The following is a 27318-nucleotide window of genomic DNA, read 5'->3' as shown; positions in this document are numbered from 1 at the left end:
ATGTTGGTTGAATACATTTACTTAAAAAAATTTCGATTTTAAATACAAACGTTTTTCATTCCTCAAATATTCGTATATGTTTTTCTTTTAAAACACTTGCTTACTTAATAGTTTTTCTGCTTGTTATTTCGATATGTCCTAAAGTTGATTTGTGATGTACAGAGTGGAAAGCTTTTGTCTTAATAAGCTTCACGACTTCTTGAAGCTTTCTGGTTACAGTAAAGAATTCGAAGCTTTGACTTAACATAACTAAAATCAATTCTCAGTTCGTATTATTATAATCATATCAATATTTTTTTTAGATGAGATGTTTTATGTTCCAAAACAGCGCCTTTAAATATCTATATAGATATTTTTGAATCCAAACTTGCAGATTGTTCATGTGTCTCGTATGCCAGTTACATTTGCGTGTAAGAATACAATATGTGGTCTCCATGTGTAGCATTTTACAGAGTTACAAACTGAAAACCTACTTATTGCTACTTTCGAAGTAGTTTTATAAATACTTATACTCGTATGAAACGCTTGAAGGTATGCAATAGTTGGCTGTAGTTATGCCTTCCAGTTCACGCGCATGCGACTGACAGTCGAGGTACGTGATTAAGCGATTCATTAAAATAAACTGCTTTTAAAGTGTGACCATAATTTTAGCATAGCCTATATCAAGGCGAATACACTTCATGCGCCTATATATTTTTTTTGCATCTACTTCGTTTTCTCTCGCAATTATTGTACTTATTTATAAATATTTAACAACAGCTTTCAGTATTTGTATATATAGTTTATGTACATAAAGGTACATGCAAATGATTTGTAAAACTGTAGAATAATGTAATCTTAAAAAGAATCCACTAAACTTGTCCAAAATTTGTAAAACAATAAACTCAACAAAATATTATTTAATAAAAAAAAATTTCTTCGCCTTTTAATGGAGTTTCTTTGCCACAACGATTTATTTCTTTAGTCGTATTTGGTTGAACTAATTGCCAGTGTCCACTGGAATTTCAGTATCTTTTTCCCGCGCTAATTCTACCATTCGTTTTACCAAAATCGCTTAGAGTCGCATGCCATGGTATTTAGCAAACGCTTTACATAAGCAAAAGGCCAAAAAGATCGCAAAAAGATGTACTATACCAACACCCAAAAGCACGCCAATAATGATTTCGCGGTGGGAAATAATCCAGTCGGTGAACACTTCATAGCAGCCCTGCAAAGAAAACGAAGAATTAAATATTCATTAAGTAATTTCAGTTCAGTTCCATTTCATTAGCTGCATTACCAACCTTCTTGTAATAGCTGTTGCTCTCGGTGGGATTTGTCACACAGTCATCGTCGCGTGGCAGTAGTTGACTCACATCCTTCAGTACGCAACAGGCTTCGGGCAGCGTATGATTACCCTTGTTACTAATCCAAGAGAGTGAGGCGTTAAAGTCACGATAATCGTTCACACCACAGCAGCTCATCTGGCTCATCATTTGATTCCACATGTGTGTGACGGCGTCCATGTTCTCATTGGTGGAGTAGTAGTCGGTGATGGTGGATTGCAAGAAAGTCTTTGTCTCAGCGCGCGCCTAAGAGGATTTCAATAAATTAGCTTATTATGAGCAGGAATATTAATTGTGTAAATACGAACCGTTTCCTTGTAGAATGCCCCCAGTCCGCCAGCTACAATTTCAGCAATTAACAGCAAAATCATAAAGACGCCATACTGAAAATAAAAACGAAGAGAATAAAAGAGTTGCCTTATTAAATGGTTACGTATACGCCTAGTTGTACAGTGTTAGCTGTGAAAATGTCCAACGTTGCAGAATTTATATTGCAAAAAATATTTTACGCTGCAATTAAATACTCAACTATGTTCGTACTAATTTTTTAAATGCCGCTTGAGCCAAGGAAAAAAATAGAGCGTCTGTTCATCCACATATTAAATGTGGAGACGACCAATTAGAGCAAAAGCGGCAGCGAGCGCGCATTCATTGTTGAGATTAGCAAGTTAAGTGAAGCAAATTACATTGCCGCAAATATATGTATATAAGCATTGATATTTTGCACAATGCAATTACACGCTTCTTTTCTGCTTTACTACTCTCTCCCAGTTAAGTGCCGGCCACAAAAGCTGTCAGCAGCCTTTAATCACCTTGCAATGCGAGGTTGTTGGGCGAAAATTGCACGTCTGACTGTTGTAGACAGCTTTGCAACAATTTTTTATTACGTGTATTTGACAATTTAAGAGTGGATGTGTTGGTTTGCAATCTTGTAGTTGGCATTTTCTTACGTTTTATATGCAATCTGATATAATTATTTACACATACATAGACGTTTGTTAGGCATAACATAACGATAGCCGTACATTTATTCATCCGAAAAAGATTTTTCTTATACAAGGTGGCGCAAAATTAAACATCCAACTTCGTTTTGGAATAAATTTTTTTTTATTAAATAACAGAAAATGATTTTGAGTGATTGAAATCTTTATTTTGACCTTCGCGCGCTCCATTGCTTGTCTGTTTGTATAATGCAGCTGTTTAGTTCACAAGTGTCGTATATGATTGATCGTGGACGCTATTTGAAAAATTTATAAATATTCCGCAAGGGTGATTAATTTTGCGCCACCTTGTGTCTATAAGTTTTAGTACTTGAGTTTCTCTGTAAATGGAAATCTAAATTTAAATTTTGATATGAGTGGTGAATGATGAAATAATGATGAAGTTGTAAGGGCCGTTTACTCGGTTGCCATTGAGGTATACATACGGTAAATATTGTGGTTTAGGAGCAAAAGGTTTTAAGTGCATTATTAAGATCAGAAATGGATACAAAATAAAAGGAAAAAGAGGCAAATACTTTATTGCAAAAGAGTAAGTAATTATTCTCCATTTGATGGGAGAACACGAAGAGGTGATTGAGAATAAAAAGTCAGAGGTAGGGCTTTTGCTTTTGCGATACCTTTGGACACTACGTTAACTGAAATCTCTTAATGATTTTCTTGTCTGTCTACTCTTTCAAATAATCTACTTGGCTCGCAAAAGACCTCTTGGCAATATGGCACTCTGAGGTTACTGCAAAGATTTCCTGATAAATATCCTCTAGTGCAATTTTTCAATTTTTTAATTAACGGTTCTTAGACATTTTTTCGAAGCGTTGTACAATATCAATTATTATATATAAAAGGATACAATTTTCATTTGATAATTTAACTTATTTATATATATAGGTATGGTATGTTTATGTATAAAATGGGTGTTTTTGTGTGTTTGGTTGAATGAGAGCTCCTCCTCCTATTTGTGGCGTGCGTTTTGATGTTGTTCCACAAATGGAGGGACCTACAGTTTCAGGCCGACTCCGAACGGCAGATATTTTTTATGAGGAGCTTTTTCATGGCACAAATACACTCGGAGGTTCGCCATTGCCTACCGAGGGGCTATTAGAAAAAAAACTTTTTCTTCATTTTGGTCCTTCACTGAGATTCGACCCTACGTTCTCTCTGAATTCTGAATGGTAGTCACGCACCAACCCGACGGCCGCCGGTGAAAACTATATAAGAGAATAAAAGTGATGTGCACTTTTGGACTCATCGATCGATTTTACATTGCCGTATGCCCAGATTGGCACAATAAGGGTTTTATTCAGCAATGACAGTTTCGAGCGCCTGCCAAGTAGCCAGTATAGTTATCGGAATCTGTTTTTTACCTCATTTCTTTTCAACGTGATATGTTATTTCCAGAGAAGTTTGGAGTCAATAGTCATCCCAAGGTATCTTGCTTTGGTGTCTATCGGGATTTGTGAATTGTTTATTGTCAGATTCTTGTGTCCTACTTTCTTGTTAGAATAAACTACATGAATTATTTTGCCACTATTGCTTTGTATACCCCAAGCATTAAACCATGTTAGTGTTTTGTTCAAAATCTGTTGTACCTTGTTTGTTGCTGCTTCTAAGGTTTTATGAGTTGTCAATAAGACGGTGTCATCTGCAAAATTTGTTATTATGTCGATACTTGCATTCCAGAGAATATCAGTTGTGTAGAGCACATATAGTCTCCATATTTTACATAAAAGTATCTGGTGGAAGATACTGTTTAAGTTTAAATATTAAACCCTTGTGCCACACGCTGTCGAAAGCTTTCGCTACATCAAGATACACAGCAACGCATGTATTTCTTTTATCAATTTCTGACAATATTTTATTTGTTACTCTATATACCTGTTCTATTGTTGAATGTTTTCTACGAAATCCGAATTGGTGTGAAGGAAATAAGTTTCGCGCCTGTAGTATGGGGTAAAGGCGGTCAAGTATAAGCTTCCAAAAAAGTTTAGATAATGATGGTAATAAACTAATTGGTCTGTACGAAGAAGCTTCAGAGGCGTCTTAATTAGGTTTGGGTCTTGCGATGATTTCAGCAACCTTCCAAGGCAGTGGAAAATACTTCATTCGTAATGCTGAGTTAAATATATTTCTTAAGTGCAGAGTGGCTTTGTCAGGTAACTCCTTTAGAATCCTTCCCGTGATTCCGCCATATCCTGGGGATTTATTTACGCCAATTTTTGTCTCAATTGCTATTTGTATTTCTTTCGAAGTTATTTTAGTGATTGGTATATTTACGTTATTTGTGAGGTGATCATAAAATTCAGAGTAGTCAATGATTTGGTTATTATGTTGATTTGTAAATGTTTTTTTTAAATTATCAGCGAGTATTTTTGCTTTTTCTTTTAGTGTTTTCGCCCAAGAATTTGTCGTTGTCCTTAGAGGGGGTTGGTGCATAACTGCGGATCTTGGATGCTTTTTCGCAGCTGCTCTCCGTGCTAAAGATAAGCTGAATCAGTATGGAGATGGAAAGACTGATTGAACCAAGTGCAGCTGCTAGAGGTGGCTCTCAAGATTTTGTACACTCCTTTTTTTGTAGGGTGGGTATTCACATATATGTAGACAATTTGGTAATCTGCAAACATATTTTGATGAAAATACAATATCGGGGCCTGCCCATCAAAGAAAAAGTGATTTAAACGAACCAGTTTTGGGACTATTTGGTAAAAATTGTCTACAACATTTGTGATAGAAACTCAATCAAGAAGCCTTAATTTTAAATGAATATATTCATATAATGCCGAACAAGGCGTGCAGTTTCAAATATAGTCTCGCATGATTGCATTGAAACAGGTAGATAAATAACTCACTGTGTCTTCAAGCCCAGTAAGATCTTGCTCTTTGCTCCCTGAGACAATAAAGTAATAAAAGAAGCAAGCAGACAGATAGTCTTCATGGGCTCGAAGAGCAGAAAATGTAGAAGGATTTGCATTTCATGGCCCAGTACTGTTTTGCAGGCTACTAAAATACAAAGTAGGTTGAAAAATATTCCCGATACTAAATGGAATATCGCATCAAAAAGGCAACACACACACTTGCCAGTATTTGCCGAGAGGTTATACGAACTAGACAATTCTACCTTCCTTATTACCTCAGTTCTGCATTTAACTGAATTAATTAAGAAATTAATAAACTAAATATTTGAGAAACACGTAAGTGGTTGTCGCATTTGTGACATGAATAATGAAACTCTCGAATATGTTCTCTATAAATGTGTCACTCTTGCTAAACAGCTACTAGCCCGACTTTGCCTTGATCCATTTTATGATATTTAATGAGAAGCCTAATAAAGTGCTTAAGCCTACGCATGTGAGGTAAATGGCCCAGAGCAGTAGACAATTTTAGATGTCTTCTAATTATAATAATACAAGTAATCTTCTTGTAGCCGTGTGTGTTTGTGTCTGAAGTAAACACACAAGCGCATTGGATTCAATCTTTACTGCGAGCATAAGATAGTGGTCAAAGTGGTAAATAAGATTTTTCACCTTCAGCAGTTTGGGGGTGAAGCCACCAAATATTATTCCATGACTATTACAATTTTCTGCGTTTCGGGTATTCTCACATACAGGGTTTGATTGAAAAGTAATGAACCTTATTTTTTTAATATTTAATATTAATATTCTTCAAAACAGGACCTTTGAGCGTCAATACACCGCTGTCACAGTTTTTGGGATCGCCTCGATGGAATCGAAACGCCTCCCCTTCAGCTTTCAGCAAGAAGAAGTCCGGAGGGATCAGGTCTGGGCTGTAGGGAGGGTGGGGAAGCACCGGAACCCCCAGCTTAGCCAATGCAGAGGTGCAGAGGGGTCCAATTGTTGACGAGGTCGCGCCGAACCCGGGCGACGCGGTTTTTCAGCCGAAGGAGCACTTCTTTGTAAAATGCCGCATTTACAGTGCTTCCTGGAGGTACAAACTCCATGTGGACGATGCCTCGAGAGTCGAAAAAGATGATCAGCACGTTGCTCCAACGATCGCTGCATTTTCGCCACTGCAAAATCCTAACACACTTTTAAAACAGCTTTCACGCGCGGAGCGATGTTGACTGCACCGCTGTTGCCAGCGAACTGAGACCGGTTTCTAGGGGAAGGGGAAGGTCCAACGATCATTTTCCCCCACCAGCCGATTCGGTTGATCGCTTTGCAGACGCTCCGCGCGGGAAGGCTCATTACTTTTGAATGAAACCCTGTATGAATTGTTATGAATCATATTTGACATTTGGGGACTAGACACTTTTTTATTTAGGAAACAAGTTATTTAAAAACAAAAATTGGATGATTAATTTTGCGCCACCTTGTATATTTGTCACATATTCTGTAAGCATGATGGAATTCTAGAAAATTAAATAAAAAAAATTAAAAAAGTATTTCGCTGTCTCATCTCCGTTTAGGTATTTGAATATCTCATCTTTACTTTAGATGTAATAGTAGTAAAATTTCGGAATTACCCATCATAAATTTAGATTTACATTAATGTATGAAATGAATGCAAGTATATTAATATTGTAAATGTAAGTAAAGTCTGTTATCTTAGTGATTTTCCCGACTTTGTCTAACGTTTTTTACACATGCAATAGAAAAATTATCTAAATAAATTAGGGACCCATATATCACTTCGAATGTGCAATAAGCAATTAGACAAACATTGATAAGAAAATTCCCATAGCTTTAATAAGATGCAAAGATATTTCACGTCAGTCCTTTGTAAGGTCTCTTAAAAAGCGTTGTTCAAGTTGTTAAGTCCTTCTGAAGTCGGTTGCCGGTAGTGAATTTTAATCAGTTGGATAATTTCCATTGCCAAATACACCAATATATAAAAAAATGCTAGGATTGTGTAAAAATACCGAGGGTGTATTTAAATTTGAATACCGAAGACAGTTGCTGGCATCAGCGTGTAGTAAGATGATCCGATTGATCCAAAAATTTTAAATAGATTTTCTCACAATAATGAGCGTAAAAAGTGATTAAGTGGAGTGGAAATAACATTTATGACAAATAGGTGTTGAAACAATTTTAAATGGCTGATTTCTAATTTTGAAAAAAAGAAAATTGCCTCGACTGAAGCGAGCTAAAGACAAAAGCTATGATTATGATTATTCACCACATTTTAAGTGTTTGCTAATTCATTAGTTTTAAAGGGATCTCTCAAACACCGAAGCGTACAGTACTAGAATAGCTATGGCGAAGAAGGGAGGCCTCCAAAAATTTTATTACTGATGATTCGAAATTATTACTGTGCATGTTGGTTGCAGAAAAGTGGAACCATTATAAAGTGCAGTATCCCCTTTTAGTATGTTTTCAAGAAAAATAGTTTATAATGTTGATGAAGTGAAATCAATTAAATACATTGATTTGGTGGTATAAATACCCTGTATAAGAGATCAGATATTATGTTTAGACTTGCAACTTAATTGAGGAAATTAAGTTTTAAATTAAATTAAATTGAGTTATCAACTTCAGTTCTTTTTAACTTTTTTAAAAAATGTTTATTAAATTTTTTTAGGATATTTAAACAGAGTACTTTTAAGCAAATTTTTTTTTTTACAAAATTATTTTTCAAAATATTTCATTTAAAACTTTCGCGAATTTTTGTTTTCAGTTTTGAAACAAAAACAAGTTTTCAGTTAAAAAAAATACCCCCTCGTATAGAACGCTCGTTTGAAAACCGATCGAAGCAAAGTACATAGGTTTTGCACTGATTTGCTGTACGTATTTGAATATAAGTTGAAAGTTTAGGAAAACCATTATGAAACGTGCAAGGATTACTAAGCTTAGTCTCAGCTATTATAAAAAAATATGCGTTAAATCTGAGAGGAAAAAAATAAAACCTGAACAAAAATTTATATAAAATGTTAAATAAAATAAAAAATAAATAATTGGCGCGTACTAAAATTATTAAAAATAACCGAATAAATTTGACTTGAAAAAACTCGATGCCAAAATTGTAAACATTGAAAAAATTTCAAAAGAACGAGTATTAAATAACAACATTTTTCCAGTTTCCTTCTTATTACACTCAATCCTGGAAGTAAACCAAATTTTTAGATGAATTTGCGACAATGACCAAAATTCTTGGACCACTTGATATGGAATCATTCACTTATCTTTACAAATTTTACTTGCACATTCCTTGGGCTATGGGTGCGCTCCAACTGGACACTTCACTACACGTACTCGGCCCCAACCATTTCCTTTCTACCTTTGGTGCTATTCATGATAACATTTTAAACGAAATCTCACAAATTTTTACTGTTATTTGTTATTACTTTTGTCTCTTTTTCGTTTTGTCATAGTTAAACTGCCAACAGGATCGATTTCTAGCCTTAATGTTCCATCTTGAGTATCAAGGCACTTAAAGACTCTTTTTTAATGCCATAAAATTATGTAAAATAAATTACAAACTTAATAAACCATTTTGATCTCATGCCAAGAATTTAACTCTCACCAGGCACTGGTACTTGCTAACGTCGGGCCTTTAATTTTTTTTCAGCTGGTGAATTTTCTTCGTCAATTGTGTATCATCAGACCTCAATTTGTAATATTTCTTGCCTTTCTTGGCCCAGTGTCAAAACGCAAATGATCGTCATGCGGACTGTATCTCCCGCCAGATCTTGCTCTTTTTATTGAACAGACTTCACAAGGTTGCGTATATGATTTGTCCAAATTTAACGACAATGAATTTTTAATTGCAGAATTTTTTAACTGAGTTCTTGTATGGTAAAATTAGCTCAATTAAAGTTTCAATACCTTAGAAATCCTAATTTTATCCTATATCTAAGATATCTGTCTGAAGATATTAGTTATTGTAGAATATATAGATTTTTTTTTGGATAAGTATGCAGTATTACCACCAACCCTTCTTTTACGCTGAAGATCTGAAGAGCTGAAGAAATTTATATGAAGATAGTGCAGGTCATGTCAAATTTAGGGCATGCATTTTAAATTTTTGTAGCTTTTGGCTACAGAGATATAGACCAATATTTAACTTTGGAAAACATAACATGTGATGAAATGGAAAGGGGAGATATTTTACCATTGGTATTAACAATTTTGTTTATATAAATATTATGCTAGAGTGAGTTGCCCCTTATCTAAAAAAAAATCCCAATTTTCAAATAGTACACTCAAATCGATCCTTGCAAAAAAACTTAGCTTCAAGCTCCTTGGTAATTTTTGCGTACGGCTTAGAAATGCTTATTGTATATGGATCTGATATATAAAATAATGAACAATGAAAACCACTTCGTTTGGCACCGATTTTGAGAATTTTCATGCATGGTGTGGTCAAATTTTTGTGTAGTACTTGTTGCGGGCTGCGTAATCTAAAAGTTGTACGATTAGTAATATAGTAAAATTCATCAACAAGTTGTGTACAGAGGATGGTATATAATACCAGTTGTGTTCATTGCTGTTTCCAATGCATAAACTCCGAAGCCTTAGTCATAAACCAGAAGATAAATTTTGTGGAATGAAATCCAAATCTGTATTTCAGCACTGCATCAATCGTAGTTAATTTAGCAGAATAAGAAGCATTGGCAAAAAATCTTCTTGCTGTATTGCTATCATAGGTGTTCCTGCTCATTTGTGGAGGTTCTCGAAAAAGACTGCATTTTTCTTTTCTCTTTTACCTTATTTTTTCTTCATTACTAGCAGATCATTTTTTAAAAGAAAATCATTCCCATGCGTTTAACTTCTTCATCCGTAGATCATAGTGCTTTAAGAATTTAAGAGACCCTCTTTGTGTTGAGCTTTCACCGAAAAATAAGTGTAATACGTTTTTTTATATCGCTGCTTTTTTCCTTACAACATGGATAAGGCCGATTCAATTGCTCTAGTTTCTTTATAAAAAATAATTGGTCTACATGGGTCATTGCATCAAATCACAAATTTCATGCGCTGAATACATTGAAGCATATGACCTTTTTCTTGAAATTAAGCTTCTCTGTTACAAATAAGTAGTTCTAAGCTTTAAAGGAATGTGTAGTTATCTGCCATATCAGCATCCAGGTTTTTTTGTGTGCTTATACTTAATCAAATTTGAAATCATCGACAAACGTCGTAAACACTTTCACCGAAATTATAAGAAAAAAAAATAAAAAAATATATGTATTTTCACAGAAGCTTTTGCTGTAATCTAACCGATTTTAAATCTGAATCTGTTTTGCTACATATGACGTTGCTTGGAAAAAGTTCCAAAAATTAAGGGCTGAAAATTACTTCACTGGGAGTAAATTTCAACATTTTCATTGTGGCTACTTCTAATGCAATTTCCACTTGTTTCGTTAATTAAACGCAAAAAGCTCAATAAATTATTAAAGTATAAATTGTACTTAACGAAAAAATTATACAAAAGTTTTGAATATGAAAATAACTCAATGTTTAAAAAATACATTTTTGATTTGGCGTTGCAGGAGCTATAGTGCGGCATAGTTAATGGAAAACTTTGGCGCCAAATTTCTCGAGTTTTTGCTTTTTCAGTTATGACGTCCTTTCATCAAACGAGCGACTACTATAGTATCATATTAGGTTTGAATAAAAATATATGAAAAAGAAAAAATATCCATGTACAATTACGTATATGTTGCTACGACCTACTCTCGTATACGAGTAATAACCTACGTATCTACCAAATTTTTTGGAGTGTATTTATTTATTCCAAGTCAATGGAATATTCCATCCTAGCACGCTAAGATAACAGCTTAGATAGAAACTAAAATTAATAATAAAAATAAGTCACTTTAAATGGAATTTCTAATGACTTTACAAAACTTTCATTTCAGAAAATCCCTGTGCAAAAAAAATATCCAAAAATTATATTTTGTTGATAAGTTATTGAATTCACAAAGCGATCTAGTGGTAGGTTAATTAAATCTCATTCAAACCGAGTTATTAAGAAGACCATTAAAAGAATTATGCTCAAATAACCTGGAGTAACTAATCCAGTCACAAATGAAATACGCGGTAAAAATTAAAGAATTCACCATTCTTCTACATTCAACCGAATGCGAGTTAATCAACGCACAATATTCGCTATGGGAAGGTGTTGGGAAAGCAAGGTTCTAATTATAGGCTGTATGGATTATTAAAGAACTTTCTAATCTTAAAGAACACCATTACAATAAATTAGGATCATATTTGGTGGTTTCAAAAAATTAGTATCTAAAAAAAAAAATAGTTTCAAAAACACAAATAATTATTTACTTCATTTACTCACCGCTTACCATAAATAAAATTCTGTGTACATACTTGCATAGTACTAATACATACAGTTTGTTTGCGAACTGCATATTTACCTTTCGGGGTTTTAGTATGCAATTCTACATTCAAATAAGTGGCTTATCTATCAACATTTATACATTTCTATTTTGATGAATTAAATCAAATGCCACATTTATGTTTTTATTTCAATAGCATCATCACTGCTTATCTAGATTACTATATGAATTTACAAAAAAAAAAATGCTTTACCGCTTGCAGTTACCATAATCACATTTTGCCATGGCTTTGGCTTGGGCTGGTTTTCAGTGATATTAGCTAAGTTGGAATCGCCTACTGAAACAGAGCTAGATTTTGTCATTACTGTGAATGAAGGATCATGGATAGGTGGACTAAGTTCACTTGGTGGTGCGTGCGGCAATATCGTTTATGGCATTTTAGCAGATTTCATAGGGCGAAAAGCAAGCAATTATGTGCTAGCCATACCATACATAGTGAGTAGTATTTGAGATGGAAAACCTTTTGTGAGCTACTTTTACTTATTGCGATTTGAAAAAATGTTTCTATTAAACAGGTTTCTTGGATACTCATTTATTTTGCGAGCTCCGTGGAATACTTATATGTGAGTCGCTTTCTTGCTGGTGTAACGGGTGGCGGCACTTATGTCATTATACCGATCTTCATTGGTGAAATAGCAGAACCCAAGTATGTGTGTAAATGTTAAATTTTGATTCCAATATATAAAGGGTGGTTCCAAAATACAGTTTTTCAGCAATTTGTATTAAATTTTCTTCTAGCTTCTAAGTGTACAGCAATGCATTTTCTGATAATCATTTCATTAGCTGAGCAAATCCATGCATCTCTCAAATGGCTTATGAAATGTTAAATTGAAAACATGTAATGTGTGTTTACCACAGACACTCATATATACTCGTATTTCATCAAACTCATGTGCCCATTTGTATGTGTGTGTATTTCTTAATTAAAACACAGAAGTATTGGGTGCATTTTCAGGATCAGTCTCACAGAATTGTAATTGATTTAATGTTTTTGGAGCTTCTTTGAAGAAATATCGGGTTTTCCATAAGAGGTGTTATTTTGATATACGAAGAAAAATGCTATTTTTTAACATAAATGATCGGATGTTTATTTCATTATAAATTCTGCCGGTGATAGTAGAAAATAACATCAGGCAAATGACTACCACGACCACGCTTACAGGACAATATCCTTTTCATGAAATTTTCCATAACCGAATTGCAAAGTGGCTGCTCTATGTCCTCGATAGCCTCCCGAACTCCATCTTTGAGGTCTTGAATTGACCCTGGGCTGTTGGCGTAGATCGTCTTGTTGAAAATAAACGTTGTTCAGATCAATACCATCCAATTCCGGCCATAAAAAATTGTTAATGATCTCTCGATAGCGATAGATAACACCTGTTATTGGAAAACCCTTTATTTGCTTATCCAATAAATTTTTTTTTGTATTTTACTCGTATAAAATATAGGAGAACTTATCGCTTTCATAATTACCATAATCGTTTTCAGCAATACTAATGCTGTTGTTGTTGTAGTAGCACAAACATTTCTCATACACAGACGGGGAATGCTACTGAAGTGACAGTCCTTGGCGGGACATAAATCCGGGTTGTTCCGGTTACGTAGAACCGATTGCAGTTGAAACGTCTAATACTAATGTTCGAATCAACTGCTTGTGACAAGGCAACTACAAAGTCTACAAAGCCATAAAAAAGTGATAAAGCATGATAAAGACAAAATAAGTGTAAAACTTGGCTACTTTTAGGCTTTCTTACTTTGTCATTTTCATACATTATGCTATATGTGATGTAACTCATGTTGGAAAATGTTGTGATGACGTCATTTAATTATTTTATTTATATTTATTAAAACCCAATACAATAACCTTCGGCTATATTTCAGCACTGGATATAAGTAAGATAACAACATATTTCAATTTTATATCTAAATTTCGTTTATAAGGCCTGTACATTTAAAATATGCGAGAAAAAAGTTAAATAGTAATGATGAAAAAGTGAAGCTACTGGAAAAAGAATACCCGAAACAGAAAATAATCAATAATCAATTGGAAATATATTTCCGAAGCAGTGCGTTTTTAATATTTTTCAAATTTAGTGGAAAAGCGTAAACGAAGAAGTGCCACTCAGATATTGATGACTTAACTTTAGCGTGTAAGAGCTGAAATGGTCTGATATAAATTATGGCTGAGAGACAGAGGTTTATTTGATAGCAATTTCGTGCAACATGGTAAGGCATCTCAGTTTTAATAAATTTTCAAGCGAAAATTTCATAGTTCTGAAACAGTTTTGTGAGTGCTTGTCGCAGCATGAAGCCACAAGGCTAAATAGATTTAATAAAACCTAACTGGCTGGACTGCACTGGCATTGTGCGTCGAAGCTCCAAGAGCTCTCAAGTTCAAATAAATCTAGTCGTAAACGAGCTCACCCCGAAGCTCATGTAACAATTCGTTCTCCTCACAATTCTCAGTTGTCTCACTCTTCTCAAGGTAATTATTTTGTTTTATTTTTTTAAATAAAAAGCAATGAGTAAAATCAACTTGCTCCGTTCTTTCATTTTAAAGAGCAAACATTCGCACTATTCACAGAATCTTATTCCATACATTCTTGGCGTTCTACAGAGGCAAGTTTGACAATCCAAATTTAAAGCAGGTAAAAGCTGTTAATGTCAAAGAAAAATATGCTTCCACAAATAACTTGTATTTGGTCCACCCTGCCCGCATCTATTTTACAATAACTCATATGCGTTCTTTGAATTTTTCAGAATACGCGGTCGTTTAACATCGTTCTTCTCTCTAACCCTGTACAGTGGAATATTTATTGGTTACATAATAACGTCGCGTGTGCCATATCATTATATACCCATACCGGGTGTAGCTATACCCATCATTTACATGGTGTTTCAACTGTTTTTCCCAGAAACCCCAATGTACTTGCTGCAACGTGGTTCGTACGCACGCGCTAAGGAATCTCTCAAATTCTACCGCAATTTCCAACCGACCACAAAAGAGAACTCTCAACAATTTGAAATTGTATTCAATGACTTGAAGAATGCCGTAACAAGTAATAAGAATAATATGAACACTGTCACATGGCGTGATTTTTGTAAGTACTGTCATTTCTGATGGCCACATAAAAACATAGTTTTTACATTTTTTCAATACCAAAGGTAATCGAGAGGCTGTCATTGCCTTTGGCAACGGTTTCGTGCTGATGCTGCTCAACGTTTTCTGCGGCGCCTACGGTATACTCTATTACACGTCCAGTGTTTTCGTACAAGCCCGCACCGAAATGCATCCGGACACTAATACCATCATAGTAGGCTTGGTACAGGTTACTGGTGTATATACGGCGACATTTTTGGTCGATAGATTTGGTCGCAGGCCATTAATGATGTTTTCATGCGCAGCTACAAGTATAGGCATGGCGACATTTGGATTGTACGGTTATCTGCTGCAAAACACTACTGTTGATGTATCAGCAGTCCGTTCATGGCTGCCGCTAGTGAATGCTTGTTTCATTATGTTTGTGGCCAATTCGGGTCTCATACCAATACCATTTGTCTTACTGGTAGAACTAATGCCAGCAAAGGTAAGCAAATTCTTTGCTGAACATTTTATTTTTTAAGATTTTCATATTAATTACTGCCAATTTCTTCAAACAGATACGAGCAAAGGCGGCAGCCATTTGTTTGGTAATATTTAACATAATTGGATTTGTTTTGATGAAAATGTTTCCAATATCTTTGGCTGCATTCGGCCTATCTGCGCCAATGTGGCTATTTGCCGTCACGTGCGTTCTTGGGCTAATTTACATATCACTCTTCATTAAAGAGACTAAGGGAATGTCACTTAATAAAGTGGAACCGGAAGCTTGATGTTTATATAAGTACAAAAAGGGTGTAAACTCATCTGGACTCATCGTACTTTAATTATATTATGAGTGATGAAACTTAGTATTAAGATAGTAATAATTTTCCAAAGAAAGAAGTTCGATTTTCAACTGAAAGATCTGCAGTTTTATGTTGAGTCTAAAAGAACAATTAAGTTCGCTATACTTCTCGAGTATGAAGCACGGGTAAAGATGGAATAGTATACGGCTACAACAAAAATAGTAAACTACTGAAACAAAAACAACATAGAATAGAAACTTGTTATTAAAAGTCTCTGCTTATCAACGAAAATCCACTTTAACAAAGAGTGTCTTAAAAACGTTTTGCATTTTGGATATGGTACACCACAATTAGGTGGAGTAATTCGGTTAATGGTGGAATTACCCAGTCATTTCTTAGGGCAGTTCGTCATTAAGTGCATTTTCAAATTGGTATCACTGCTGTATACCTGCGAAACGTGGTTCATAGCGGCTTCAACAACAAAAAGGCTCCAAACTTTGATAAACCAATGTTTAAGAGCTACATATATGCGCATATGGTGACTAGATAGCTGGATATCTAATAACGAGCTTCTTGTTCGAAGAAAACAAAGTCCGGTTGAGATTGAAATACGCGAACGAAAGTGGAAAGGGATAGGCCATACAGTCCGTAAACCTGCGACTGACATCAGCAGAACGTCCCTAGATTGGAATCCGCAAGGCTGTCGCCGAAGAGGACGGCCGAAAGGAAGGAAGCCTGCATGACGTATTCACGACATCTGACGACTTGTCTATTGGCCGCAGATAAAGCCAATGCAAAACGACCCCAATAGAATTTATTTGTATCGACACTTCACGCCCCCAGCCGGCGCGATAGCAAATAATAATAATAATACAAATAATAATGGTAATAGAACAATCAAATTTATAAATCGCCTTGCCCTCATAATTTGCAAATGCAGTGACGCCAAAGGCCATTTGCATTTAATTGTGAATTCCTCCAGTAAAATTTAAAATAATTAAAGAACTTTGGATTTTTTAAGCAAATAAACAAATAATTATTTTAGGTTGACTCGCTTTTCATTCAATATTATTTCATTTACAATATGGCGCAAAATGAATCACCCTAGCGGAAGACTACAATTTCCGCAAATGGCGTCGTATGTATGCCAACCTTATTTGACATTTGTGTATTAAACAGCTGCGATATACAAACCGTCAACCTATGGTGCGCGTGAGGGTCAAAATAAAGATTTTCATCACTCAAAATCATGTTTTTATTTAGTAAAAAAGTTATTCAAAAATCAAATTTTGAATTAAATAGTTCTCCGCCACCTTGTAACGGGTGTTTTTTTACTGCATGATAACCATGGTTTGACAGCTGAGAATGGCAAACTGTGTTAACATTCCGGTTCAGTAAGGATTTGCCAGTCATCTTTTATCGTTTAACGACAGAAAAATGTTCCGAAGTTGCGGAAATTTACTTTGAAAAAAAAAAAAAATGTTTTCGCGAAGTTCATAGAGCATTGGCGGCATCATCGGCCCTTATTTCAATCGAAGCGAAGAAGAAGCTGCAGTTACGGTGAATAGCGAGCGCTATAAAGCCATTCTGACTGAATTGAACTATTTCTAAAAATTAATTACTTAAACGTCGACGACACTAAGGAGGCGCATTCTGCCATACAACGCGCTTAGCTTTCGATTTATTGCAATATTCAGGTCCCCATTGACGCCAGATTTATTGGAGAAACCAGCCACGGTGGACATGTGTCAGATATATTAAAAAAATAGATCGCATGACAGCGTCTTTCAGATTATAATAAAAAACATTCATTCCTAAAATATTTTTGGTTAGGGTTAAAATTTTAAGTTCTCAAGCTTTTAAAAAAGACCCGGTACTAATATATGAACTGGTATGAGACGAGGTATATTTGGGAAAAAGCGTGCATACGGAACAAAGGTAACATAATTTAAGGATACAATCTGATTTTATGTATTCCATAAATTTGGTGTTCTAAAATCGTAATCTTGAATATTCGTATATCATTTTCATTAATTTTTAACCGAATTTTGGTAACTAATTTCATTGTAATATGAGGAATATAACCGTTTTTCAGATTGAAATAAACTAAAAGTGTATCCAGAGTTTCCGAAGGCTTTACTTGGAGAGTTTGGATACAGAAATGTGCACTGGAATGACGAGCATTCGTCATATGAGAAGCTACTTACCCAAAAATATTCTAAAAATTCTGGTTGAAAAGTTAAAAGTTTTGATGAAATTTTGAAAAAATTTTGAAAGTTGCGTACAAAGTTTGGAACTCTGAGTCACAAGATTTTTGTAGTAGTACCAACTATAGTATATTCTTATAAAAACAATAGCGCTGTGCTTATAATTTTGCAACGGTTTGTGTATAAGAAGAAAATGTAGGGCACGAATTAATAATGGTTAGGGCTCGTACAGTTGCGCTCACATAAGTAAGTCACTTCAATATTTTTCATGGTAAATTTTTTTGTTAATTTTTTAAATAAAATTCATTGTTTAGTAAAAACTTTGTACATCAAAGTTTCGTACTTTGTACAAAATAAGATAAGATAAAGATAAGATTTTAAAAATTTTAAAAAGCAACCGAGAAAATTTCCAACATTTTAATAAGAATCTCACAGTATAGCTCATTAAATTATAGTTCCATATAATAGAACGCGGCCGCCGTAGCCGAATGGGTTGGTGCGTGATTACCATTCGGAATTCACAGAGAGGTCGTTGGTTCGAATCTCGGTGAAAGCAAAATTAATAAAAACATTTTTCTAATAGCGGTCGCCCCTCGGCAGGCAATGGCAAACCTCCGAGTGTATTTCTGCCATGAAAAAGCTCCTCATAAAAATATCTGCCGTTCGGAGTCGGCTTGAAACTGTAGGTCCCTCCATTTGTGGAACAACATCAAGACGCACACCACAAATAGGAGGAGGAGCTCGGCCAAACACCTAACAGAAGTGTACGCGCCAATTATTTATTTTTTTATAATAGAACGCAAGTTTGAGGTCGCTAAAAAACTCATTGATTTCTGAAAATTTGTTTGCATTTTTCAGGACTTCTCAATATATGTAACAAACAGGAATGGGGTATAAAACTGCATAATCGGAATTTTTAGAAAACTTCTAAAAACTTTTAAATTTCTAAAAATTCTGATTAAAAAGTTGAAATTTTTGATGGCAATATTTTTTTAATTTGCTAAATTTTCGTGAATTTCGTTAGAAATTTTGATTTATAACGTTTCCGTTGTAAATACAATTAAGTATACTTTTATAAAAAATTATCTGTAAAAATTTAGCAATAAAAATATTGCAAATATACTACAAAGATAAAGTGCCTTGGTTATGTGAGCACAAGTCTGTGTCAAATAGAATGAAAATTCCCCTCACAAAATTGCACAACACTTCTTACGCACCCACAACTCCATTATATTTCTTAAATCAATGCTTTTTGTAACCTTAAAACCTAAATAAAACTTTAGTAAGCTAAAAGCGTTCTTTATCTCCCTCTTTGCTCCAACGGCTTTCTCTTCATTTATTCGAATACATGCATTTGCGCTCTTCACTCTGCTTCCAAATAGTCTACTCTTACACAATGCAGACTTTTTAATTTTGACCTCAATTCCAGTCCAAGTATTCGATCAAATTTATGATAACCCTGAGCTAAATATTATTGTTGGTGTTGGTGGCGTATTGTACTTGCGTAGCATATTTTTATGCAACTTATGGTAATGTGTTTGCTGCAACAGTGAATTTAAATGCCGTTTGCACACAATCACAGTAAAAGTATGTATTTAGGTAAACTTGAAAATTGAAAATCAAATCACTCAGCAAAATTAAATGTTTACGAGACGTTAAAGATGTTACATTTAGTATGGCTTTACGGTATTAAAACCTGTGCAGAATACTCGAGTACGAGTATGAAACTTGTGTGGTTTTGTAGTAAGTAAATATACACTTCATTAAAAAATTTTACTTACGCCAGGCAACATTCCTTAGCATATAGCAAGTAATGGTAGCCTTACAATAACCATCACATATGTAATTCTTTTGATCGTAACTCAACGGCCTGTGAGTGACTTCCATTCGGTAGTATCCAGCTTCGAAACCCACTGAGAACATGTGGACCGGAAACAGCGATCAACTCCCGGTAAGCCATGGCAATCCTCTAAATATGTATATGCACCTCTGTCATGGAAAATCTTCTCATAAAAAAATCATTTGCCATTCGGAGGCAACATAAAAATACCGGCTTCTCATTTGTTGGAAAAAATCAACAAGATGCACACTTCACACTGGACGAGAAGCTGAACCGAACACTTATCAAAGGCTGTAAGCGTTTAAGGGATTTTTTTTAAATGCCTATGCTAATGCAACAATTGGTGTATTTTTAATCATTTAATTTTCATTGTAATTCTTTTAAAGTTCAAATGGGAAAGAACGCTCAAAACTTTCAATTCAAATTCAAAATTAAGCAATAATATTGAGAAGTGAAGATAAAAGTTAGGCAGAAATTGGTACAATATATTGAAAAAAAGTTTCAAAGAAAAAGAAACTTTACGAAAATAAGGCAAAAGCGGTAAACAAGTTATAAGTCATAAGAAAAAAAGACGCATTTCTGCCCAAACATATGTTAATATTATTATTACTGTGAAACATGAAAGATATATTGGGTCTCCACCATGGATTCAGAGCATTTCTCTTAGAAAAACTTCCTCAAAAAATGCTATTAATTGTCCTATTTTTTTAAGTTTTATTTCCTCTTCTAGTAAGATGCTATGTTTATCCAGATGTTTGCCCCGATTATGCATCGATGCCTGGGCGGTTCCATCTTCCAAATTACAGAGTCTTAAATTCCATCGAAGTACATTCCCGGGCTAATAAGATGATTATTTGAGCCGCAATGCCCTTTTTGAATTCCAGTAATGATTATTATTTAATTCGATACGAACTTTAAGTCGGTTTTAGTTAAGGTTATAAATAATTGATTTTGATTGCGATAAGCCCGACAGATCACCAAGTATTACCTTCTTTGTCTCTCCTCTAGATCCTGAATAATAGTGGAAAAGCTTTCCTTGGCAATTAGATCGCGCCTATAAATGGGAGTAGCATAGGCGCTGGCTAGTTTATATGTCATATCGTTCAGTAATTCCTGTGTGCTCTGGAATCTCTTGCTCTGACTTAAGATAAGCTTATCAAGACATTCTAGCACCAGTTTTGATGTAATCGGAAAAGAGTTGACAACCTGGATCAAGATTAAAGTGAGGGCATCTTTCTATTGAGTCGACTTGCGCTTAAAATATACTTGTATTCTTGCCTAGCGCTTCTGAGTATCTTTCCCTGGTTTGATAACTTTTCTATTCAAATAAAATTTCTAGATGTAAGAAAATTTAATATTTCGCCGATTTGCGGAGCAAAAGCAGAGGTCCGCTTTTTACGAAATATATCAATGTAAATAAGTTTTTTACGTAATGACGATAATTTTGAACACAGGGTCATTAAAATCGGTTCGTTTTTGACTAATTTATGAGTAATTAAAAAAAAATTTTTTATATATTGTAATTAAAAAAATCGATTTTGAGCCGAAAAACGAAATTGCCGATAAATCTTGAAAAAAAAAATTTTCGGGCGAACAAAAAAATACGTGTCTCATTATTTTGACCAGAGAGCAACATATTTGAGTTACACCGAAATCGAAAAACATGTTCCGAATAACCCGGTTGAATTGAAATGGAAATCATCACCAATTTCTTTCCGGTTGATTGGCTCAGTGGAGTAGTGCAGCGCTTTCAAATTCATAAGCTTTGTGTGCAGAATTTAGACACTCAATGTATGTAAATATGTACATACATATGTTGAGTACTTGAAGAGATAAGCAGTTTTGGATTAATCAATTTTAGTAGCTCTTATTTCGTAAGCAGTAGATACGCTGGAAAAAAATGTGCAAAAGAAAATATGCGAAATCTTGCGAGAGTATAATTGGCAAAGGCCGGGGCCATCAACCGATGATCGCACTTATTTAGATGAACTTGCATATAACTGGCGGCCGCCGTAGCTGAATGGTGCGTGACTATCATTCGGAATTCAGAGAGAACGTAGGTTCGATCTCGGTGAAAGACCGAAAATCGAAAGACAGTAGTGAAGACAGAACCTATTATCAAAACATCAGCAGCCTTTTCCCAGTTTCAAAGCGACGATTTGGTGTATATTGCAATTTCTGTGGCCGGTGTCTCTTATAGGTGCATGCTAAACGATTATTTGATGCCAACAATCAACAAACTGATAAGTCGTCAGCGAGGTTAATTTCATTCCGACATCACTTCTCCAGCGAGAGGCATGGAGTACGGAAACCAAATTCCAGAAGTGTATGCGTCATAACGGTTAAAATTTAGAGAAAATAATTTGCAATAGTTATTGAAATAAACTTTTACCTTTAGTAAAATAATATTTTAATTTAGCGTTTAATTCCTAATTCTCCGTTGGCAGAATGTACAATTGCATGTACCATTACTTGATTAAATAGCTAGTTTTGAAAGCTTTAGGTTGTAACATTTTATATAGCGGCTTAAAGAATAAATTGCTACCATTTACGGCATAGTGCAATACGTTAAATTAACATCGCTAACGATTGCCGCAATATGAAAAAAATTTTAGCAACCCGTCGAGAAACCTATATTCAACCTGTCCACCGTACATATATCAAATAGATTGCTTAACTCAGTAAAACTTTTAAATTGGGTTCCATGAGTAGTGATAAGTTTCTATTAAATATTCACCCACACTTCTTCTTGTGGCTGGGCGAATGATGGTCTCTGTTTGCCTTGTCTTGTGCTCCGTCTGCTCGACCGAATTAGCTATTCTGTGTTTATGCTTAGTTGCGCATGCTCGCACGGTCATTGTGTGCTGGTGGTCACCAGCAATAACAGCAATAACAATATAAGTGATAATAAAGCAATACAAATACAGGGTGGCTGATGAAATCCGCTACCAAAAAAAATTGAATAACTTTTTTTCTTTTTAAGTTATCTGTTCCGTTTTTGTTTTAATTTGCAGATTGATCTTTAAAATTTATTAAAATGGATAACTGGGACACGCAAACAAGAATTTGGATAGTCCGTCGCTATCACGCACTGGAGTCCGTAGTTTTGGTACAGAGAGAGTACAGGCGGATGTTTGGCGGCGATCCCCCGAGCAGATGGACCATAATGAGACTGGTGAATAATTTTGCTGAGCAAGGAACAGTCGCAAGAAGGCCTTATCATCGAAACCCACCAGTTCGGACGAAGGAAACGATCGCTGCTGTAGCTGCAGCTATACAAAGCAATCCAAATGTTTCAACAAGAAGCTTATCTGCTCAACCTGGTGTCAGCCGACAGTCTTTGCAAACAATAATGCACAAAGATTTAGACTTATTTCCCTACAAAATTCAAATGGTTAACAAACTGAATGCAGCAGACTTGCCGATTCGCTTGGAATTTTGCCAGAAGATCCTGCAAATGGTGGAAGAAGACCAAAACATGTTAAACTGCCTTTTCATGTCTGATGAGGCCCATTTCGATTTAAACGGCAATGTGAACAAACAAAATTGTCGAATATGGAGTACTTCTAACCCACAGATACTCCACGAGACGAAATTGCATCCTCTTCGCATGACAGTGTGGTGTGCGGTTTCTTCACGCTGTATTGTCGGGCCTTATTTTTTTGAAGAAAATGGTCACACCGTTACGGTTACTGGAGACCGTTATTTGAAAATGCTGAAAGAATTTTTCTATCCAGAACTACGCCGAAAGAGAATTTCTTTCAACTCTGTGTGGTTTCAACAAGATGGGGCAACGTCTCACATAGCCCAGACTGTTATGACAGAGTTGCGACGAAAATTTTCCAATAAACTGATTTCAAGAAACTCCGAATTTCGTTGGCCCCCCAGGTCGCCTGACCTTACTGCAACTGACTTTTTCTTGTGGGGCTTATGTAAGCAAGAAGTTTATAAAACAAAGCCAACAAATTTGGATGAACTAAAACAATCCATTCGGGCAACAATTGCGGCTATTCCTGTCGCAACTCTCAAAGCAGCAATGAACAACTTTTTACTAAGATGCCGCACTTGTGTCAACGAGCATGGGGGGCATTTAAATTCAATTATTTTTAAAACTAGTTAAGCTACATTTAATAAAATTTAATGACCTTCAACTTGAAAAAAAAAATAAATGAATTCCATACACTAAAAAAAAAGTTATTTGAGTTTCTTAATGTAGCAAAATTCATCAGCCACCCTGTATTAATAAACTTATTTTATATGGTTGTTGAAAGCCACATCAATGCTATAAAAAAACAAGAAAACAACAAGAGAAAAATTCGGACAAACAAGTGAATTTGAGGCAATCATTGAAGCAACAATTGAAACAACAGTAACACTAACAATTTCATGTAAGGTATGTAAGTGCAAAGAGTAGCAAGAAGTGAAAAAAGATAATAAAAATTATATTTATTTCTGTGACCCAACCACAACCGCAGCTCAATGCTACACTTGAATGCATTCATTACGACATGACAACGAACAACAATAACTAACAAAGCAACGTGCAATAAATGCTCAACCACTATCTTCATGCCAACCAGCCGCGGAGAGGCGTGTGCTTTGTATGCTTTTATCATTATGCGTTTATCGTTTTTATATTAAACGAGTATACTCGTATAATTTTTTACTTTCTTTAGAGTGGGAAAGATAACTACTTATCCAGTTGGACACCTTTGTTTCTGATATGTACTGATTTATAAGAGCACGTGACTTGGCGTTGAATTCATTGCCGCTTTAGTGTTATTGCAGTCGCTTTGTTTTTGCCTGCAGCTAATTTGTATTGAGACTTTTGGGGACTTATGGAAATACATAGATATTTCGCGATTGTGAAACCATTGTGTGCATTGGTTCAATTAAAGTAGTTCTTAGCAAAACCCAATTACCATAGATTTTTATTTGGTAAAGTGCACCGATGCATATTGAGAAGAGCTTGTTGTGAAGGAACACGTTATAGAACTTAATTATTTTCAAATTTAATAATACAATCGTGTGTGGTTCAAAAACTAATGATTTGTTAAGTCCGGTTATACTGCAGCTCGTATTCCGATCTGTCAGATGAAACGTCATAAATTTCAGACCACCAGTGATTCGAATGATAATTAATTGCGAGTTCCGCAGAAGCAGAGCTGCAGGCTACCGGACGGGTCACAGTTTGCTACGGCCTTTAGATATGAAGTGTAGCTGTGATTAAGTATTTATTTAGAATAGGCAGGCCTGGGCAAGCAGCGGGTAGAAATAATAGGTGTGGGTTATCTTGCTTTGTGGTATGGCCGTCCTTCAAAAAACCCACAACACCTAATAATTTTTACTGATAAGGCGAACAAATGCCACCATCAAATAAACATTCTGCCATGAGTCTTCATCGCAGCGTCTGCCTTCGTGTGAGCGAGTGGTTGTCTCTTGGAAATGCTATTCTTCGCAAGCTATTAGCTAGTAACCTATTACTTCGAAATCAAATTGTTAGTGAAACCACCAGTAGCACAAGGAAAGTTTCCTTTTATTTTAGCCCCGCGCCTATCTGAGAAACAGAGATTTTGGATTATATCGATCCCGATTTGAAGAAAAAATGACGGAACAAAGTAAAGAAAAGTTCGCTCCAGAACAACGCTTGTAGTCGCAATGACAATATCTAATGAATGGATGAATTCGTGCCTCACCAGGCATATTTTTCAGATGCAGCCCCCTACCACTATTCCCGGCTTCCAAGTATATATGTGTATAATAAATCCCCGTTGCCAAGTGGGTTTGTTCGTGACTAACACTTGGTGGGCCTAGGTTCAAGGACCATTGTGGAGACGAAATATTGAATTTTCGAGAAAATTTTGTTTTTAAGGCGGTAAGACTTCGAAAGACAAACCTCCGAGTGCATTTCTACTACTTTTTACATAGTCATCTGTCGGCCGGATGCGACATACAACTGTAAGGCGGACACCGCGAGCTGCAGGGGAAAGTCGACTAATTATATTAAAAAAAAAAAATAATTGGCGCGTACACTTCTGTTATGTGTTTGGCCGAGCTCCTCCTCCTATTTGTGGTGTGCGTCTTGATGTTGTTCCACAAATGGAGGGACCTACAGTTTCAAGCCGACTCCGAACGGCATATATTTTTATGACGATCTTTTTCATGGTGTAATACACTCGGAGGTTTGCCATTGCCTGCCGAGGGGCGACCGCTATCAGAAAAATGTTTTTATTAATTTTGCTTTCACCGAGATTCGAACCAACGACCTCTCTGTGAATTCCGAATGGTAATTATGCACCAACCCATTCGGCTACGGCGGACTAATTAATTTCGAACGCCTGGATATATACGAAGATCTCCAAACTTTGTATAGCTTGCCAAATACAGCGCGACCTTTTGCTATTCGATTGCGTATGCCAGCTATTGACCCGCCAGTTTTGTTAATGAAGCTTCTGAGAAACATAATTCGTCTACTTCTTCAATGTTAATACTGCGTTTCCGGAAGATTCCCGGTTCAGTGGTGTTGAGGCACATCATCTTTGTCTTTGCAATGTTAATCCTTAGGCCTACTTTGGCTGCGCCTCCACCTTTTACTGTATATGTGTCAATTTGTGTTACAACAGACTGATGTGATCAGCGTGGTCTAAGTCTTCCAGGTTACTGTTCAAACCCCTTGAAATATCACTATTAGCCGTTGAAACTTGTTGCATTATTAGGTCCTGCACTAGGTAGAATAGAAGCGGCGATAACACACTTTTAAGTATTTATGGAGATATCGTGATTGATGAAGGGCAAGTCGTGGGTTGTACGAATGCTACAAGGGCAATGATTTTAAAGTCCAGAATTTGAAGCACTACCTGGTGAAGACTCTCGTCAAATGCAAAAAAAAAGCTTTACATAATTATAAGGGTTACTTCTTTTGAAATGTCTTTAAGACTTGGGAATGATTCAGACGCAAGGACATTGCGCACTGTACAAGTTGAGGCAGGGAGTTGCTTCAAAGACAAAAGTCGAAAGGGTTTTTCGAGGCTTCCTCGTCGACGGCCAAATCGAATGTTCACGGCGCCAAAGTCTGTATTTGGTGCGATGAACTCAGTATGACGTACGAGTAATATGAGGTATTGAAACCGAGTGCAATTAATGCGTTTGAGCCTAGTACTGAAGTAAAACCAGCGCTGCATCAGAATAAACAAGACAAAGTTTTATTTTAGCATGATAAAGCGCATTCTTTTGTCGCAAAACAATCGAAGACATACTTAGAAACACTTAAATGGGAGGTCTTACCTACCCGCGGTATGCTGCTTCTTCCAATTATCATTTATTCCGATAAAATGGATCGACTAATGGATTGCTTCAAACGGCAATGGATTGTCCCAATTAATTAAGATTGGGTAGATAGGTAGGTGAAATGGTTTTGATACCATTATGATACCCTCAACAGGCAGATATCTACAACCAGCCAGAACTGTTGATATGATGGAGAAGATTGATGGAAGTTGGGTTGGCGGACTCCCCCAGGCTGTCGAAGAAAGGAGCACCCAGTGACCTTAATCGTCTACATGCCAAACCCAGACTTTTACGGAGAAAGTGCTCAACAGTCTCCTTCTCTGAAAGATCCCCACAGCTTCTGAAATGGGGGTTAAATGGTAAAAGAAGTCCAAAAGACTTTCTGAGTCTTCCGCATATTGTACTGGGGCCAAAGGGTTTTCGAAATAGCACATAAGGAGGGGTGGAGCTCCATCTTTTCTACGCT

At 35.7% G+C, this 27318-nt stretch overlaps 2 protein-coding genes across 3 annotated transcripts in view; one reads left to right on the top strand and one right to left on the bottom strand.

The window, feature by feature from the left end:
* Positions 1–365: 365 nt before the first annotated feature.
* The window catches only part of LOC128859768 (CD82 antigen), a 134282-nt gene continuing 107329 nt past the window's right edge, over positions 366–27318 (bottom strand). For both annotated transcript variants that reach the window (XM_054096831.1, XM_054096832.1), the window contains 3 exons: positions 1634–1708; positions 1284–1571; positions 366–1207 (listed from right to left, as the gene is read on the bottom strand). In XM_054096831.1, coding sequence (XP_053952806.1) covers positions 1055–1207; positions 1284–1571; positions 1634–1708 — 516 coding nt within the window. In that variant the 3' untranslated portion in view covers positions 366–1054. The remainder of the gene's footprint in view (positions 1208–1283; positions 1572–1633; positions 1709–27318) is intronic.
* On the top strand, positions 7050–16733 carry LOC128859767 (facilitated trehalose transporter Tret1-like). Its single transcript, XM_054096828.1, has 6 exons — positions 7050–7252; positions 11833–12065; positions 12146–12276; positions 14391–14731; positions 14796–15217; positions 15291–16733. The coding sequence occupies exons 1-6, from the start codon at positions 7177–7179 to the stop codon at positions 15501–15503; spliced, it is 1416 nt and encodes a 471-aa protein (XP_053952803.1). The 5' UTR covers positions 7050–7176; the 3' UTR covers positions 15504–16733.

Source organism: Anastrepha ludens, chromosome 4, assembly GCF_028408465.1.
Source record: "Anastrepha ludens isolate Willacy chromosome 4, idAnaLude1.1, whole genome shotgun sequence".
In the NCBI taxonomy this organism is placed as follows: Eukaryota; Metazoa; Arthropoda; class Insecta; order Diptera; family Tephritidae; genus Anastrepha; species Anastrepha ludens.
The sequence above is the reverse complement of the archived record's forward strand: the minus strand, read 5'-3'. Positions and strand labels throughout refer to the sequence as shown.

Coding starts and splice junctions, on each gene's coding strand:
- LOC128859767 (XM_054096828.1), top strand. CDS start 7,177: ATGCTAGGATTGTGTAAAAATACCGAGGGTGTATTTAAATTTGAATAC. Junction 12,066..12,145: donor TGCTAGCCATACCATACATA/GTGAGTAGTATT, acceptor TCTATTAAACAG/GTTTCTTGGATACTCATTTA. Junction 12,277..14,390: donor GGTGAAATAGCAGAACCCAA/GTATGTGTGTAA, acceptor TGAATTTTTCAG/AATACGCGGTCGTTTAACAT.